General features: G+C 43.3%; 1 protein-coding gene across 1 annotated transcript in view; it reads right to left on the bottom strand.

The window, feature by feature from the left end:
* Nucleotides 1-1,008: 1,008 nt before the first annotated feature.
* LOC128694249 (brain-specific homeobox protein homolog) overlaps nucleotides 1,009-17,758 on the bottom strand; it is an 82,907-nt gene continuing 66,157 nt past the window's right edge. The window contains exons 2-6 of the mRNA XM_053784274.2: nucleotides 4,663-4,758; nucleotides 4,236-4,431; nucleotides 3,963-4,150; nucleotides 3,609-3,822; nucleotides 1,009-2,457 (exon numbers count right to left, since the gene is read on the bottom strand). Of these exons, the coding sequence (XP_053640249.1) occupies nucleotides 2,318-2,457; nucleotides 3,609-3,822; nucleotides 3,963-4,150; nucleotides 4,236-4,431; nucleotides 4,663-4,758 (834 nt within the window). The 3' untranslated portion in view covers nucleotides 1,009-2,317. The remainder of the gene's footprint in view (nucleotides 2,458-3,608; nucleotides 3,823-3,962; nucleotides 4,151-4,235; nucleotides 4,432-4,662; nucleotides 4,759-17,758) is intronic.

Raw genomic sequence — 17,758 nt, 5'->3', positions numbered from 1 at the left:
TAATAATAAAACAGGTCAGAGACCTAAATTTCCCCAATGAAAAATATATAAATGGTAATAATAATCAATTATTTATTTGACACTAGAAAATAATTCTAAATATATTATCATCAAGTTCTGAACGTGTGTGTAGATACCATCATTCTAAAGTCAAGTTCTGAACGTGGGTGTGTAGATACCATCATTCTAAGGTCAAGTTCTGAACGTGTGTGTGTGTAGATACCATCATTCTAAAGTCAAGTTCTGAACGTGTGTGTGTGTAGATACCATCATTCTAAGGTCAAGTTCTGAACGTGTGTGTGTAGATACCATCATTCTAAAGTCAAGTTCTGAACGTGTGTGTGTGTAGATACCATCATTCTAAGGTCAAGTTCTGAACGTGGGTGTGTAGATACCATCATTCTAAGGTCAAGTTCTGAACGTGGGTGTGTAGATACCATCATTCTAAGCTCAAGAGAATTTAATGGTTGAGTGTTAGTAATCAAATACTGTGGTGAGGCAGAGACTTATTTGTTCAGTTAGGCTGTTTGTGAGGATTGTCTAGAAAAACAGGATGAGTAGTAGACGTCTTGAAATGGGTTTAAAGGACGATCCAATGCTTTATATTTGACTACAGGAGAATCCAACACCTTATATTTGACTAGAAGGAGAATCCAACACTTTAAATTTGACTAGAGTAGAATCCAACACTTTAAATTTGACTAGAGTAGATTCCAACACTTTTAATTTGACTAGAGGAGAATCCAACACCTTATATATGACTAGAGAAAAATCCAACACTTTAAATTTGATTAAAGGAGGATCAAACCCTCTAACAAGAGGGTTCGATACGTTGAGGCCAGACAAGATCCAATACTTTAAAATAACTCTATGGATAAGAGAGAAAAGGTTAAGGGAGGTAAATCCAAGACTTTTCAGGTGAATTTAGAGGACTGATAGACAAGGAGAGGATTGAATACCCTAAGAGGAGTCTGCAGCAAAATTATTATTACTGTTATGATGATGATGATACACACACACACACACACACACACACACACACACACACACACACACACACACACACACACACACACGCACACACACACACACACACACACACACACACACACACACACACACACTGAACGTAGATCCGCCTGGTAGATAGATGAACATTTTTTTTTTACGAAATGGAATCTTAACATGATTTACAAGGTAAAATTAATTTTTTTTATAACACTGAATGAGAATTTTCTGGTTAAATGTAAATGAGAATATTGCTATTTACAACACTTACAGCGAGGAGGTGCCAGGTGTATGACTTGTGTGCAACGTGTAGGATCAGGTGGTGCCAGGTGTATGACTTGTGTGCAACGTGTAGGATCAGGTGGTGCCAGGTGTATGACTTGTGTGCAACGTGTAGGATCAGGTGGTGCCAGGCGTATGACTTGTGTACAACGTGTAGGATCAGGTGGTGCCAGGTGTATGACTTGTGTACAGCGTGTAGGATCAGGTGGTGCCAGGCGTATGACTTGTGTACAACGTGTAGGATCAGTTGGTGCCAGGCGTATGACTTGTGTACATGATGTAGCATTAGGTGGTGCCAGGCATATGACTTGTGTACAACGTGTAGGATCAGGTGGTGCCAGGTGTATGACTTGCGTACAACGTGTAGGGTCAGGTGGTGCCAGGCGTATGACTTGTGTACATGATGTAGCATTAGGTGGTGCCAGGCATATGACTTGTGTACAACGTGTAGGATCAGGTGGTGCCAGGTGTATGACTTGCGTACAACGTGTAGGGTCAGGTGGTGCCAGGCGTATGACTTGTGTACATGATGTAGCATTAGGTGGTGCCAGGCATATGACTTGTGTACAACGTGTAGGATCAGGTGGTGCCAGGAGTATGACTTGTGTACAACGTGTAGGATCAGGCGGTGCCAGGCGTATGACTTGTGTACATGATGTAGGACCAGGTGGTGCCAGGCGTATGACTTGTGTGTAAGGTGTAGGATCAGGTGGTGCCAGGCGTATGGCTTATTTGCAGTACATAAGGTTAGGAGGTGCCAGGAATAAGATGTGTGGATGTGAGCGGTGCCAGCCGTACCAAGTGCGGGGGTGGGGGGTAAAGAATGATGCTGCCAGATATGAATCGTGAAGGAAAAAGCTCTTGCTAAAGAATAATGGCATGGAGATGGGCAGCCATGGGCGTAAAACACAAAGATGTGGAAGGTGCTAGGGGTACGATGTGTGGGCTTGAGAGATGCCAGACGTAGGATTCATGGGCTTTGAAAGGCTTGATAGCGTGGGCGTGAGCAGGGAATCCTCGTGAGGGTTTAGTGGGCGGCCTGAGGGTGTGTGTGTGATGGGTGGGCGTGGCGGAGCTCGGCAGGCACGCCCACAATGTCAATTTCGTCTTCGAAGTCAGAGTGGGAGAGGTCGCTGTCTCTGGCAGTGGTAGTACACGGCGACACCGCTAGAGGGCAGAGGTGAAGCTTGTGTTAGAGTTATCGTACTGCAACATGACGCTGCTGACTAACATAAACAGTATCAGTACAAGGAGGAATTTATCTTAACATATACACCATAGGATGTATAATCCTCTATATACACATTTCTCAGTAAATATACACTGATATATACACCTCTAAGTTTATACAGTGACACATAAACCTGGTAAGAGGTCAACAATATATATACATATATATATATATATATATATATATATATATATATATATATATATATATATATATATATATATATATATATATATATATATATATATATATATATATATACATACATGTATATATTACACAAGAATCGCGAGCAAGCGATACAAGAAGCATAACAGCCACAGAGGGAGTTGAATAATAGCTCTAGGCCTTTCGTGTTGCGACCAACACATCATCAGGAGCTTGCAATGTTGCAGAAATGAGTAAGATTAACGAGAAACCATTTAGAGAATATAAAATTAATGAAGATTTTCCTTAAGGGCAAATCACAAAAATGTAAGAGAGAAAAAGGCAAAAGCTCTCGATCCGTGGAATTGGAACTAACCTTTCCCCCTCCCCCCATCTCCCACAATGCGCCTGCATGGCCCTTACGGGTTTAGCTCCTCTCCAGGAATGATTGTGCTCTGTCTTGCACGCAGTTTGGTATCTTTATTCCGAAACGTTGCGCCTACTCAGTAGGCATCTTCAGTCGGAAGTAGTGGAGATGCAAAGACGTAGTTCCGAGGTGGTCAGTCCCTCAGCCTGGAGAAGAGCTCTGTTCCATAGTCTGGAACAATGTTTCATAGTCTAGAACAATGTTTCATAGTTTGGAACAATGTTCCATAGTCCGGAATAATGTTCCATAGTCTGGAACATTGTTCCATTGTCTGGAACAATGTTCCAGGCTATGATAGCTGAGGGACTGATGACCTCGAAACTACGTCTTATGCGGGGTAATGGACTGATGACATCGTCTGTAAATCTGTACTACTGCTTCTGCTGCTGCCTCCTCCGCATTCGACTGACGAAGCCTGCTGTGCAGGCGATACGTTTCGGAATAGAGATCCTTGACTGCTGCATATATGTAACTTATCAACCTGTTGTTATTGTATACCATTCCAGTACTTACCTTCAAGAGGTGAGCCTGGAAGAAGCTGGGAGCTCACCAGCTGCTGCTGTTGTTGTATCGTTGGCTGCTGTTGCTGTTGCTGTGATTCCCCTTCCGTGCTGCTGCTGCTGCTACTGCTACTGCTGCTGCTACTGCTGCCTGCTGCCTTGTCGTCCGTGTGTTTACGTAATTGTTTCTTGTGTTTCATTCGCCGGTTTTGGAACCAAGTCTTCACCTGGAAACGCAAGGAAAGCAGCTGCTGGAACAACGTTGGGAAATACCAGCTGGAACCATACTGGAAAGTACCCGCTAGAACCACATTGGAGAGTACCTGCTAGAATAACACTGGAAATCACGCAATCCCCCCAGCCTCACCTGCGTCTCGGAGAGGTTGAGAGAGGTGGCCAGTTCGACTCTCTCCGGGGTTGAGAGATATCTCTGGGCCGCGAACCTCTTCTCCAGCCCCCCCAGCTGATGGTCACTGAAGACGGTGCGGGCCTTTCGTCTTCTGCAAGCCTTCAGGGCACCCTCGCTTCCCCCAAAGAGGCTTCCAAATCCCAGACCTGGAAAACAAACCCCCATGAGATAAAGAAAGGTTTTAGTGGAAGCCTCTCTCTCAGTCTCTGACTTTCTTGCTTTCTCTCTCACCTGCTCCGGGGAAGAGAAAGTGTGCTTCCGGCTTGTGCAGGTATGGGTGCGGGTGAAGGTAGGCGGCCGCAGCTGCGGCTGCGGCTGCTGCAGTAGACGGCAGGACTCCTGCGGCTGCGGCAGCTGCGGCAGCATAGGACTCTGTGATAGACGCCCTGACCATAGACGTACTGACGGAGGTCAGGTCACGAGAGGTCTGCAATGTAGATAATTATAATAGTAATAATAATTATAATTATTAATAATAGTAATAATAATTATAATTATTATTGCTATTATTATTAGTAGTAGTTGTAATATAATAAATATAATTATCATTATCATTATTATTATAATTATTGTTATTATTATAATTATTTCTAATGCAATTTATTGATACCTAGTTTATCTAGTAAGTAAATCTAGAGAGAGAGAGAGAGAGACTCACCACAGGGTAGAGGTGTGAGTTAAGTCTGGTCCAAGGACTCCCACCATCCTCACTATAACCATCGTCACTGCACGTTTCGCCCCGTCCACCTCCTCGCTGTCAGAGAAACATCAACTCAATAATTACATTGTAATGTCCTATAACTGCGATCACAGACTCCCTAATTACAATGATAATAACAATAAAATCAATAACTACTACTGTTTTGGTTGGCTGGTTAACGGAGTTTAAAACCTATCGACTACACGATGATCATTAAGACCTAAAATAAGGATTAAAGTTAACTTTATATATATATATATATATATATATATATATATATATATATATATATATATATATATATATATATATATATATATATATATATATATGTATACTATATATATATATATATATATATAAATATATATATATATATATATATATATATATATATATATATATATATATACATATATATATATATATATATATATATATATATATATATATATATATATATATATATATATATATATATATATATATATATATATATATATATATATATATATATATATATATATATATATGTATGTATGTATGTATGTTAGTCACTGCAAGATTTGATGCAGGAAGACCGTGGTCTTATATCTCTCACGCAGTGATCACAGGCCACGAGATAATTACAGAGGCAGGGGAGAGGACGTCGGGGGAGTGTCAATTAGGCACAGATTATGAGGTGGCATTATGTTAGTACCACCATGACGACCGTGGGACAACACCACCTGAGCGCCACAACCCACTGGGGAGAGAGACGTGGGTGGGGGAGATGAACAAAAGAACTTGTGATGGGTTCTTAGAAGCTATGCTACTATATTTTCTTATTATTTCTGATTTTAATTACACGCAGAGGAAACGAAATATCCGAATATGATATTAAATATGGTATACGCAATAATTTTCTGTGTCAAGTGTGGAGGAGAAGGCAGGGGAGGAACTGAAAGAATCAGGGGGCGGTAACCCGATGCGAAATCAATGGGCCTTACGCCACCACGTGCGGGGCGCCATTCACTCAGAACTACAGTTAATTGACAGATAACGATTAAGCTGCCCAATGTTTGCGAACTGGTAATTAAATGGGGATTCCCTTTTTTTGTACGTTTGATGAGTACAGAGACTGAGGTGATTGTTAGAGGGGTAACTTAACACGATCACTCACAGGCGCACACCTCCACTTAACTCTCCTGGTAAAGCAACAAAACTGAGTTTTTTAAGTCATTGTGCCTCAATTCTTAACATAATTAAGGTCAAACCATCTGCATGGCAATTCTGTGGTAAGTAGTTTTTATTATACAAATGGGTTTTGAAGCCTATTGAATATACCTGCTTCAGAAGGTTGCAAGTGACCTGTACTCCTGCTGTCGAGAATATTTAAATCCCTTAATACAAAGGATTGCAACAATCTCTCACTACTTATACATCCTCCGGTGTATATACAGAAATATATTTATTACACATATAACCTGCATATAACAGAAACAAACTTATAACGTACTATTGACAAGTAACACACAATACTGCGTACTGTTCCACTCACAGTACTGTGCTATTTTCTTCCTGTATATTCATTACGTTAGGTCAGGTTTGTCATGAAGCAGGAAAAGTGTTTCCTGAGACGGGTCTCATGACCCGCAGCTGGGACTTTCGGTCATCTGACCGAGGCCTTCCACTGGCTTGCCGGTCCACCCCTTTAATAACTGTAATTATCTCTATCTCCTATATATTTATTCTTTGCCTTGATAATGAGTGTGACTGAGGACCCAACCTAACTTTATGTAAATAGTTACCGAGTCCTGTTTTACAAGCTTAACCAAATGTAGCCCAGTGTAAATTACCATGTATACCTCTCTATATGGCAGGATACCTGTCAATGTATACCCCTCCATATGGCAGGATACCTGTCAATGTATACCTCTCCATATGGCACGATACCTGTCAATGTATACCTCTCTATATGGCAGGATATATGTCAATGTATACCTCTCTATATGGCAGGATATCTGTCAATGTATACCTCTCTATATGGCAGGATATCTGTCAATGTATACCTCTCTATATGGCAGGATACCTGTCAATGTATACCTCTCTATATGGCAGGATACTTGTCAATGTATACCTCTCCATATGGAAGAATACCTGTCAATGTATACCTCTCTATATGCCAGGATACCTGTCAATGTATACCTCTACATGGCAGGATACCTGTCAATGTATACCTCTCCATATGGCAGGATACCTGTCAATGTATACCTCTCCATATGGCAGGATACTTGTCAATGTATACCTCTCCATATGGCAGGATACCTGTCAATGTACACCTCTCCATATGGCAGGATACCTGTCAATATATACCTCTCCATATGGCAGGATACCTGTCAATGTATACCTTTCCATATGGGAGGATACCTGTCAATGTATACCTCTCCATATGGCAGGATACCTGTCAATGTATACCTCTCCATATGGCAGGATACCTGTCAATGTATACCTCGCCATATGGCAGGATACCTGTCAATGTATACCTCTCCATATGGCAGGATACCTGTCAATGTATACCTCTCCATATGGCAGGATACCTGTCAATGTATACCTCTCCATATGGCAGGATACCTGTCAATGTATACCTCGCCATATGGCAGGATACCTGTCAATGTATACATCTCCATATTACTTAAATCAGGATAACAGTATTAAATCTCAAATACACCTTCGCAGAGTCTTGAGATCCACTTACAACACTCACTGGTATCCCTACATACCTCAGCATATACATTTCTTCCATCATACTCTTTCTGGTTTGACAACATGCCCATACACTCAGCCCCAGGCCCAGACTCGTGGAACTCTGTGTTCATTAAGAACTGCAAGAAACCCCTCTCACGGGCCCTAAGTACACTATGGAGAAGGAGCTTAGATATGGGTGAAATTCCACAGTCACGTCAAACAACGGATATACTCCCACTCCATAAAGGTGGCAGCAAAGCATTAGCTATGAACTATAGACCAATAGCTCTGACGTCCCACATCATAAAAATCTTTGAAAGAGTGGTAAGAAGCAGGATTACAAACCATCTGGATTCCCAAAAAACTGAACTGTTCAGCAGCCTCCCACTGAGAATAAGGGGAATTACCAATAAACCCCTGACTGCGTGCGGCCAGCAGTAACAGCCTGGTTGATCAGGCCCTGTTCCACCGGGAGGCCTGGTCGTGGACCGGGCTGCGGGGGCGTTGATCCCCGGAATAACCTCCAGGTAGACTCCAGGTGGTTCTCTGAAGATGGTATTAGTGTGAGGCCGAAACATAGTGTAAAGTACTCCCGCCCTCTCTCTCTCTCTCTCTCTCTCTCTCTCTCTCTCTCTCTCTCTCTCTCTCTCTCTCTCTCTCTCTCTCTCTCTCTATATATATATATATATATATATATATATATATATATATATATATATATATATATATATATATATATATATATATATATATATATATATACATACATACATATCACTACATGTGGGACTTAATTTATTCTTAATTACATAGGGTGAAACAAACAAATGTAATATAATAGATGGTAATGCTTGGAGTAATTAATGGTAACCATTACTTGTTTTCCCATGGTACCATCATCACTAACTACCATTCTCTTCTCTCCCCTCCTCTTGCTTCCTATCACCACGCTAATAGCCACCTCCTCGTCCTTATCTTCCCCTCATGTAGGGCAGGGGGAGTGAAGGAGGTGGTGGGGGGATGGTGGGGGGGATGGTGGGGGGTATGGTGGGGGGAGTAAATAGGAGGGATGTAGACAGGAGGAGGAGGAGGTGTCTGGTTACCATGGGAACTCCTCCTCCTCCTACTACTGCTACTGAGATCTTTCTCTCAGTGGAATACATGGGAAAGAGTTTTACGGCTTCTGTCGTAGGTTATCTGTTGAGGAGAGTTACATTACCGTCTAGCTATCGTAACTTTGTATGTGTGTGTGTGTGTGTCTGTTCACGGAAGAGGAGAAATAAATCAGAAGGTTCTCTCCCCACTCTCCTATACACTAGTGGAATATGAAGCTAAGTAAGTGAGGAATACTGAGTGCACACATACTAGTAGGGAGAGCACAGTGTAGTTATGGTAGTAGTGTTACCATTACTAACATAACTCAACCCAAGTCAACCACCATAAACACCTAAAGTCAGCACCTGACGAGCCAGGGTGTGGTTCGTACGTCGGTTTGCCGGCGGCCAGCAGTAACAGCCTGGTTGATCAATCCCTGATCCACCACGAGGCCTGGTGATGGACTGGACAGCGGGGGCGTTGACCCCTGGACCACCCTCCAGGTGTAACCCCCCCCCACTAAACTGCTACATGTACTGAAGAACTCTCTACTACCAGTCCAGGAACCTTTTTAATATTCCTCTAAATAACAAAACCCTATTTTTGAAATATAAGAGATATCTTAAGTCATGGCTTAGCTAAGGTTAGGTTAGGTTAGGATAGGTTAGGTTAGGTTAGGTTAGGTTAGGTTAGGTTAGGTTAGGTTAGGTTAGGTCAGCTTAGGTTAGGTTAGGTTAGGTTATGTTAGGTTAGGTTAGGTTAGGTTAGGTTAGGTTAGGTTAGGTTAGGTCAGCTTAGGTTAGGTTAGGTTAGGTTAGGTTAGGTCAGGTTAGGTTAGGTCAGGTTAGGTTAGGTTAGGTTAGGTTAGGTCAGGTTAGGTTAGGTCAGGTTAGGTTAGGTTAGGTTAGGTCAGCTTAGGTTAGGTTAGGTTAGGTTAGGTTAGATTAGGTCAGCTTAGGTTAGGTTAGGTTAGGTTAGGTTAGGTTAGGTTAGGTTAGGTTAGGTTAGGTCAGCTTAGGTTAGGTTAGGTTAGGTTAGGTTAGGTCAGGTTAGGTTAGGTCAGGTTAGGTTAGGTTAGGTTAGGTTAGGTCAGGTTAGGTTAGGTCAGGTTAGGTTAGGTTAGGTTAGGTCAGCTTAGGTTAGGTTAGGTTAGGTTAGGTCAGGTTAGGTTAGGTCAGGTTAGGTTAGGTTAGGTTAGGTTAGGTTAGGTTAGGTTAGGTTAGGTTAGGTCAGGTTAGGTTAGGTTAGGTTAGGTTAGGTTAGGTTAGGTCAGGTTAGGTTAGGTTAGGTTAGGTTAGGTTAGGTCAGGTTAGGTTAGGTCAGGTTAGGTTAGGTTAGGTTAGGTTAGGTTAGGTCAGGTTAGGTTAGGTTAGGTTAGGTTAGGTTAGGTCAGGTTAGGTTAGGTCAGGTTAGGTTAGGTCAGGTTAGGTTAGGTTAGGTTAGGTTAGGTTAGGTCAGGTTAGGTTAGGTTAGGTTAGGTTAGGTTAGGTCAGGTTAGGTTAGGTTAGGTTAGGTTAGGTTAGGTCAGGTTAGGTTAGGTTAGGTTAGGTCAGGTTAGGTTAGGTTAGGTTAGGTTAGGTTAGGTTAGGTCAGGTTAGGTTAGGTTAGGTTAGGTTAGGTTAGGTCAGGTTAGGTTAGGTCAGGTTAGGTTAGGTTAGGTCAGGTTAGGTTAGGTCAGGTTAGGTTAGGTCAGGTTAGGTTAGGTTAGGTCAGGTTAGGTTAGGTCAGGTTAGGTTAGGTTAGGTTAGGTTAGGTTAGGTCAGGTTAGGTTAGGTCAGGTTAGGTTAGGTCAGGTTAGGTTAGGTTAGGTTAGGTTAGGTTAGGTCAGGTTAGGTTAGGTCAGGTTAGGTTAGGTCAGGTTAGGTTAGGTCAGGTTAGGTTAGGTCAGGTTAGGTTAGGTTAGGTCAGGTTAGGTTAGGTCAGGTTAGGTTAGGTCAGGTTAGGTTAGGTCAGGTTAGGTTAGGTTAGGTCAGGTTAGGTTAGGTCAGGTTAGGTTAGGTCAGGTTAGGTTAGGTTAGGTCAGGTTAGGTTAGGTCAGGTTAGGTTAGGTTAGGTTAGGTTAGGTTAGGTCAGGTTAGGTTAGGTCAGGTTAGGTTAGGTCAGGTTAGGTTAGGTTAGGTTAGGTTAGGTTAGGTCAGGTTAGGTTAGGTCAGGTTAGGTTAGGTTAGGTCAGGTTAGGTTAGGTCAGGTTAGGTTAGGTCAGGTTAGGTTAGGTTAGGTCAGGTTAGGTTAGGTCAGGTTAGGTTAGGTTAGGTTAGGTTAGGTTAGGTCAGGTTAGGTTAGGTCAGGTTAGGTTAGGTCAGGTTAGGTTAGGTTAGGTTAGGTTAGGTTAGGTTAGGTCAGGTTAGGTTAGGTTAGGTTAGGTTAGGTTAGGTCAGGTTAGGTTAGGTTAGGTTAGGTCAGGTTAGGTTAGGTTAGGTTAGGTTAGGTTAGGTTAGGTTAGGTTAGGTTAGGTCAGGTTAGGTTAGGTTAGGTTAGGTTAGGTTAGGTTAGGTTAGGTTAGGTTAGGTTAGGTTAGGTTAGGTCAGGTTAGGTCAGGTTAGGTTAGGTTAGGTTAAGTTAGGTCAGGTTAGGTTAGGTTAGGTTAGGTTAGGTTAGGTTAGGTTAGGTTAGGTCGGTTAGGTTAGGTTAGGTTAGGTTAGGTTAGGTTAGGTTAGGTTAGGTTAGGTTAGGTTAGGTTAAGTTAGGTCAGGTTAGGTTAGGTTAGGTTAGGTTAGGTTAGGTTAGGTTAGGTTAGGTTAGGTTAGGTTAGGTTAGGAAACAGGACAAGTGTTTCCTGATGACCCACAGCTGGAGCTTTTGGTCATCTGACTGAGACCTTCCACTGGCTTATGGTAATAATTTCAATCATTATATAATAAATAAAAGTTCTATATATTTTATTTAAATAATTTTTTTTTTAGATTTCACTGACTAAAATGGTAATAAAAATTAATTCTGAATTCGACATTTTAACCCATAATAAAAATAAACTTCCTTTTTTAATAATTTTTTGGAAACTAAGTTTGAAAAAAATTGTGGATTTAAATGTGATTTTTTACATTTCTAAAATTTTTGAAGATTTAGAAATTTTGACAATATTTGAAGATTTAAAAATTTCGAAAATTTTTGAAGATTTAGAAATTTCGAACAATTTTGAAGATTTAGAAATTTTGAAAATTTTTGAAGATTTAGAAATTTTGAAATTTTTTGAAGATTTAGAAATTTCGAAAATTTTTGAAGATCTAGAAATTTCGAAAAATTTTGAAGATTTAGAAATTTCGAAAAATTTTGAAGATTTAGAAATTTCGAAAATTTTTCAATAGAATAAAGAAGACACTTCAGTTTTGAAAATAAAAATATATAAATAGGAATTTTTTTCGTCGGCAGTAAAATAATATATTTCATTTTTATTTTAAATGTATTAGGAATTTAAAGAATAAATAAAATAAAAGTCTGGCCTAAGATGTTAATAAAGTGTAAATAAAGATGGAAGAAGAAGAAGAGGGGAGAGAAAGGAAGAAGAGGGGAGAGAAAGGAAGAAGAGGGGAGAGAAAGGAAGAAGAAGGGAGAGAAAGGAAGAAGAGGGGGAGAGAAAGGAAGAAGAGGGGAGAGAAAGGAAGAAGAGGGGAGAGAAAGGAAGAAGAGGGGAGAGAAAGGAAGAAGAGGGGAGAGAAAGGAAGAAGAGGGGAGAGAAAGGAAGAAGAGGGGAGAGAAAGGAAGAAGAGGGGAGAGAAAGGAAGAAGAGGGGAGAGAAAGGAAGAAGAGGGGAGAGAAAGGAAGAAGAGGGGAGAGAAAGGAAGAAGAGGGGAGAGAAAGGAAGAAGAGGGGAGAGAAAGGAAGAAGAGGGGGAGAGAAAGGAAGAAGAGGGGGAGAGAAAGGAAGAAGAGGGGAGAGAAAGGAAGAAGAGGGGAGAGAAAGGAAGAAGAGGGGGAGAGAAAGGAAGAAGAGGGGGAGAGAAAGGAAGAAAAGGGGAGAGAAATGAAGAAGAGGGGAGAGAAAGGAAGAAGAGGGGGAGAGAAAGGAAGAAGAGGGGAGAGAAAGGAAGAAGAGGGGGAGAGAAAGGAAGAAGAGGGGAGAGAAAGGAAGAGGAGGGGAGAGAAAGGAAGAAGAGGGGAGAGAAAGGAAGAAGAGGGGGAGAGAAAGGAAGAAGAGGGGAGAGAAAGGAAGAAGTGGGGGAGAGAAAGGAAGAAGAGGGGGAGAGAAAGGAAGAAGAGGGGAGAGAAAGGAAGAGGAGGGGAGAGAAAGGAAGAAGAGGGGGAGAGAAAGGAAGACGAGGGGAGAGAAAGGAAGAAGAGGGGGAGAGAAAGGAAGAAGCGGGGAGAGAAAGGAAGAAGAGGGGAGAGAAAGGAAGAAGAGGGGAGAGAAAGGAAGAGGAGGGGAGAGAAAGGAAGAAGAGGGGAAGAGAAAGGAAGAAGAGGGGAGAGAAAGGAAGAAGAGGGGAGAGAAAGGAAGAAGAGGGGGAGAGAAAGGAAGAAGAGGGGAGAGAAAGGAAGAAGAGGGGGAGAGAAAGGAAGAAGAGGGGAGAGAAAGGAAGAAGAGGGGGAGAGAAAGGAAGAAGAGGGGAGAGAAAGGAAGAAGAGGGGAGAGAAAGAAAGAAGAGGGGAGAGAAAGGAAGAAGAGGGGAGAGAAAGAAAGAAGAGGGGAGAGAAAGGAAGAAGAGGGGAGAGAAAGGAAGAAGAGGGGAGAGAAAGGAAGAAGAGGGGAGAGAAAGGAAGAAGAGGGGAGAGAAAGAAAGAAGAGGGGAGAGAAAGGAAGAAGAGGGGAGAGAAAGAAAGAAGAGGGGAGAGAAAGGAAGAGAGAGGAGGGAGGACGAGGTCTGCCTGGAGGGTATTCCGGGGGTCAACGCCCCCGCGGCCCAGTCCTTGGCCACGCCTCGCGGTGGATCAGGGCCTGATCAACCAGGTTGTTACTGCTGGCCACACGTAAACTGACGTAGGAACCACAGCCCGGCTGATCAGGCACTTGCTTTAGGTATCTGTCCAACTCCCTGTTGAAGACAACCAGGGGTCTACTGGTAATGCTCCTTATGGCTGGTGGGAGGCTGTTGAGCTGTCTTGAACCCCAGACACTTACTGTGTTTTCTCTTAGTGTACCAGTGACGCCCCTACTTTTCACTGGGGGTATGTTGCATCACCTGGCAAGTCTTTTGCTTTCGTTGGGAATGATTTCTTTGTGCATATTAGGGACCAGTCCCTCCAGAATCTTCTAGGTGTAGATTATAATGTATCTCTCTCGCCTGCGCTCTAGTGAGTACAAGTCAAGTGCTTCCAGGCGTTACCAGTAGTTAAGGTCTTTGATGGAACTTAGACATGCAGTAAAGATTCTCTGAACATTCTTCAGATCTGCGAATTCAGCTGCCTTGAATAGAGATGTGATTTAAAAAGGATCATCATTGGTTTGACATCCCTTGTTTTGAATGTTCTCATTATCCATCTTATCATTTTCCTCGCAGATGTGATAGTGACATTGTTGTGATCCTTGAAAGTGAGATCCTCAGGCATTACCACACCCAGGTCCTTCACATTACTTTTCCTCTCTATTGTGTGATTCGAGTTTGTAGTATACTCAGTCCTAGTTATTATTTCCTCCAATTTTCCATAACGGAGTAGTTGGAATTTGCCTATTGGAAAACTTGGTTTATATCTTCTTGGAGATTTGCCGTGTCCTCAGTGGATGACAGTCTGCAAAGGATGATACGGTGCTATGGTTTAGATCTCTATGTCTGATATGAGGATGAGGAACAAGACAGGGGCGAGTACTGTGCCTTGTGGAACAGAGCTTTACACGGTGGCAGCCTCCTACTTAACTGTTTACTATAACTCTTCGTGTTCGATTGGTTAGAAAGTTGAAGATCTATCTGTCCAATTTGCCAGTTATCCCTTTAACACGCATTTTGTGTGCTATCACACCATGGTCGCACTTGTCAAAGGCTTTTGTTGCAAAATCTGTGTATACTGCATCTGCATTCTGCCTTCTAGTGCATCCAAGACCATATCATGGTGATCCAGTAGTTGTGAGAGGCAGGAACGACCTGCTCTAAACCCATGTTGCCCTGGAGTGTGAAGTTGGGAATCCAAGTGATTTGCGATCATGATTGTTAGAACTCTTTCAAAGATTTTTATGATGTGGGACGTTAGAGATATTGGTCTATGGTTCTTAGCTAATGCTTTGCTGTTACCTTTATGGAGTGGGGCTATAGCCATTGTTCTTAGTGACTGTGGAATTACACCCGTGTCTACGCTCCCTCTCCATGGCGTACTTAGCGCAAGAGTAAACAGGATGAAAAGGGAACAAGACGGTGGCCTGGTGGCTAAAGCTCCCACTTCACACACGGAGGGCCCGGGTTCGATTCCCGGCGGGTGGAAACATTTCGACACGTTTCCTTACACTATTGTCCTGTTCACCTAGCAGCAAATAGGTACCTGGGTGTTAGTCGACTGGTGTGGGTCGCATCCTGGGGGACAAGATTAAGGACCCCAATGGAAATAAGTTAGACAGTCCTCGATGACGCACTGACTTTCTTGGGTTATCCTGGGTGGCTAACCCTCCGGGGTTAAAAATCCGAACGAAATCTTATCTTATCTTATCTTAAGGAGGATGAAAACAAGAGACTGAAGGAGAAGAAATACATGAAGATGAAGAAGATGAGGATGAAGATGAAGATGGTAAGGAAGAAGATGAGGAAGATGAAGAAGGGTACTGAGTTGGACACTCTTACAGCTTTTTCCTCCTCTTCGTCCTCCTCCTAGTCGTCCTCCTCCTCGTCCTCCTCCTAGTCGTCCTCCTCCTCGTCCTCCTGCTGTTCACCACGTCAGTCAGTCACTACACGAGACACGGGCATCAGTCCCCTATTAAGCTGTAACAATGTCGTTTAAAGGTCCTCAGTCCTGGCTAATAGATCCCCCCTTCCTTCCTCCCTCCTTCCCCCTTTATTCTCTCCCTCCCATTTCATTCCCTCCCTTCCTCCTTCTCTGCCACCATCCTTTCCTCCTTTTGTCTCTCTCTCTCTCTGTCTCTCTCTTCCTTCTTCCCACCCATCCATCCCATTCAGTCTTCCTCTCACTTTTTGTCCATTACCTCCCACTCACGTCCACCATAAACACCCATTGTACTCCCACTCTCACACTCATTGTGTGGGACCGCCCACTCTCCACTCCGCTCTCATCCAGGACCCATAACCTCCATCCCATGCTCAGTACCCCCATTAACCCCTCTCCTGCCTCTCAGAGATTAGTACTGCATCTGAAGCCGTTGGAACGTCGTAAACTGCACGTTCTTCCACGACCACGACACACTGATGATCTAGAACGTCGTAAACGGCACGTTCTTACTGTACGACGTGATGACCAGTTGCCTCCAGTACACAGAAGTAATATTAACTTCCAGTACACAAAACTAACATTAACTTCCAATATACATTGCAACTCGTTCAGTACTCACTATTACTGCTCCAGTACACACTATTACTGCTCCTATACTCACTGTTACTGCTCCAGTACTCACTGTTACTGCTCCAGTACTCACTGTTACTGCTCCAGTACTCACTATTACTGCTCCTGTACTCACTATTACTGCTCCTGTACTCACTGTTACTGCTCCAGTACTCACTGTTACTGCTCCAGTACTCGCTGTTACTGCTCCAGTACTCACTGTTACTGCTCCAGTACTCACTGTTACTGCCCCAGTACTCGCTGTTACTGCTCCAGTACTCACTGTTACTGCTCCAGTACTCACTGTTACTGCTCCAGTACTCACTGTTACTGCTCCTGTACTGACTGTTACTGCTCCAGTACTCACTGTTACTGCTCCAGTACTCATTGTTACTGCTCCAGTACTCACTGTTACTGCTCCAGTACTCACTGTTACTGCTCCAGTACTCACTGTTACTGCTCCAGTACTCACTGTTACTGCTCCAGTACTCACTGTTACTGCTCCAGTACTCACTGTTACTGCTCCAGTACTCACTGTTACTGCTCCAGTACACAGTTCTGGGAAAGTGGTAGATGGGGTGGCAGCCTCAGTCAAGCCCAATTTCGTGTCTGGTGTACACCTAAAAATTGGGTTATGGGATAATTGGGAGTAACATGACAGGACCCGTTTGTGTGAGGGGCGGTTGGGTCCCCCTAGTGCTGTTACCGTTGTCGTTACTGTTGCTGGGTACTTCCCAGTGCTGTTACTGTTATTATTACTGTTGTCGGGTACTTCCCAGTGCTGTTACTGTTGTTGTTACTGTTGCTGTTACTGTTGTTGTTACTGTTGCTGTTACTGTTGTTGTTACTGTTGCTGCTACTGCTGTTGTTACTGTTGCTGTTATTGCTGTTGCTAATGTTGCTGCTACTGCTGTTGTTACTGTTACTGTTGTTGCTGTTACTGTTGCTGTTACTGTTGGTATTACTGCTGGTGTTACTGTTGGTGTTACTGTTGCTGTTACTGTTGGTGTTACTATTGGTGTTACTGTTGCTGCTACTGCTGTAGCAGTTACCACTGTTACAGTTGCTATTACTGTTGCTGTTACTGTTGTTGCTACTGTTGCTGTTACTGCTGTTGTTTCTTTTACTGTTGTTGTTACTGTTGCTGCTACTGCTGTTGCTACTTGTGTTGAGATCCAAATACTGTTACTGTTGTGACTGTTGTTTGGTCCCCAGTGCTGTTGCTGTTGATACTGTTGTTGTTTTGGGAGAAGCAGTAACAGTGGTGCTACCGATGTTGCCACTGTTGATGTTCGCAAGGGAGTGTTAGGGCTGTTGCTGTTCTTCTGTTGTTGTTACTTCTATTTTGCTGTTGGTGATGGTGGTGGTGGGGCTGTTGTTGATGGTGGTGGTGGTGCTGTTGTTGATGGTGGTGGTGGGGCTGTTGTTGATGGTGGTGGTGGTGCTGTTGTTGATGGTGGTGGTGGGGCTGTTGTTGATGGTGGTGGTGGGGCTGTTGTTGATGGTGGTGGTGGTGGGGCTGTTGTTGATGGTGGTGGTGGGGCTGTTGTTGATGGTGGTGGTGTGGCTGTTGTTGATGGTGGTGGTGGGGCTGTTGTTGATGGTGGTGGTGGGACTGTTGTTGATGGTGGTGGTGGTGGGGCTGTTGTTGATGGTGGTGGTGGGGCTGTTGTTGATGGTGGTGGTGGGGCTGTTGTTGATGGGGGTGGTGTGGCTGTTGTTGATGGTGGTGGTGGGGCTGTTGTTGATGGTGGTGGTGTGGCTGTTGTTGATGGTGGTGGTGGGGCTGTTGTTGATGGTGGTGGTGGGGCTGTTGTTGA

Source organism: Cherax quadricarinatus, chromosome 43 (assembly GCF_038502225.1).
Source record: "Cherax quadricarinatus isolate ZL_2023a chromosome 43, ASM3850222v1, whole genome shotgun sequence".
NCBI lineage: Eukaryota > Metazoa > Arthropoda > Malacostraca > Decapoda > Parastacidae > Cherax > Cherax quadricarinatus.
The sequence above is the reverse complement of the archived record's forward strand: the minus strand, read 5'-3'. Positions and strand labels throughout refer to the sequence as shown.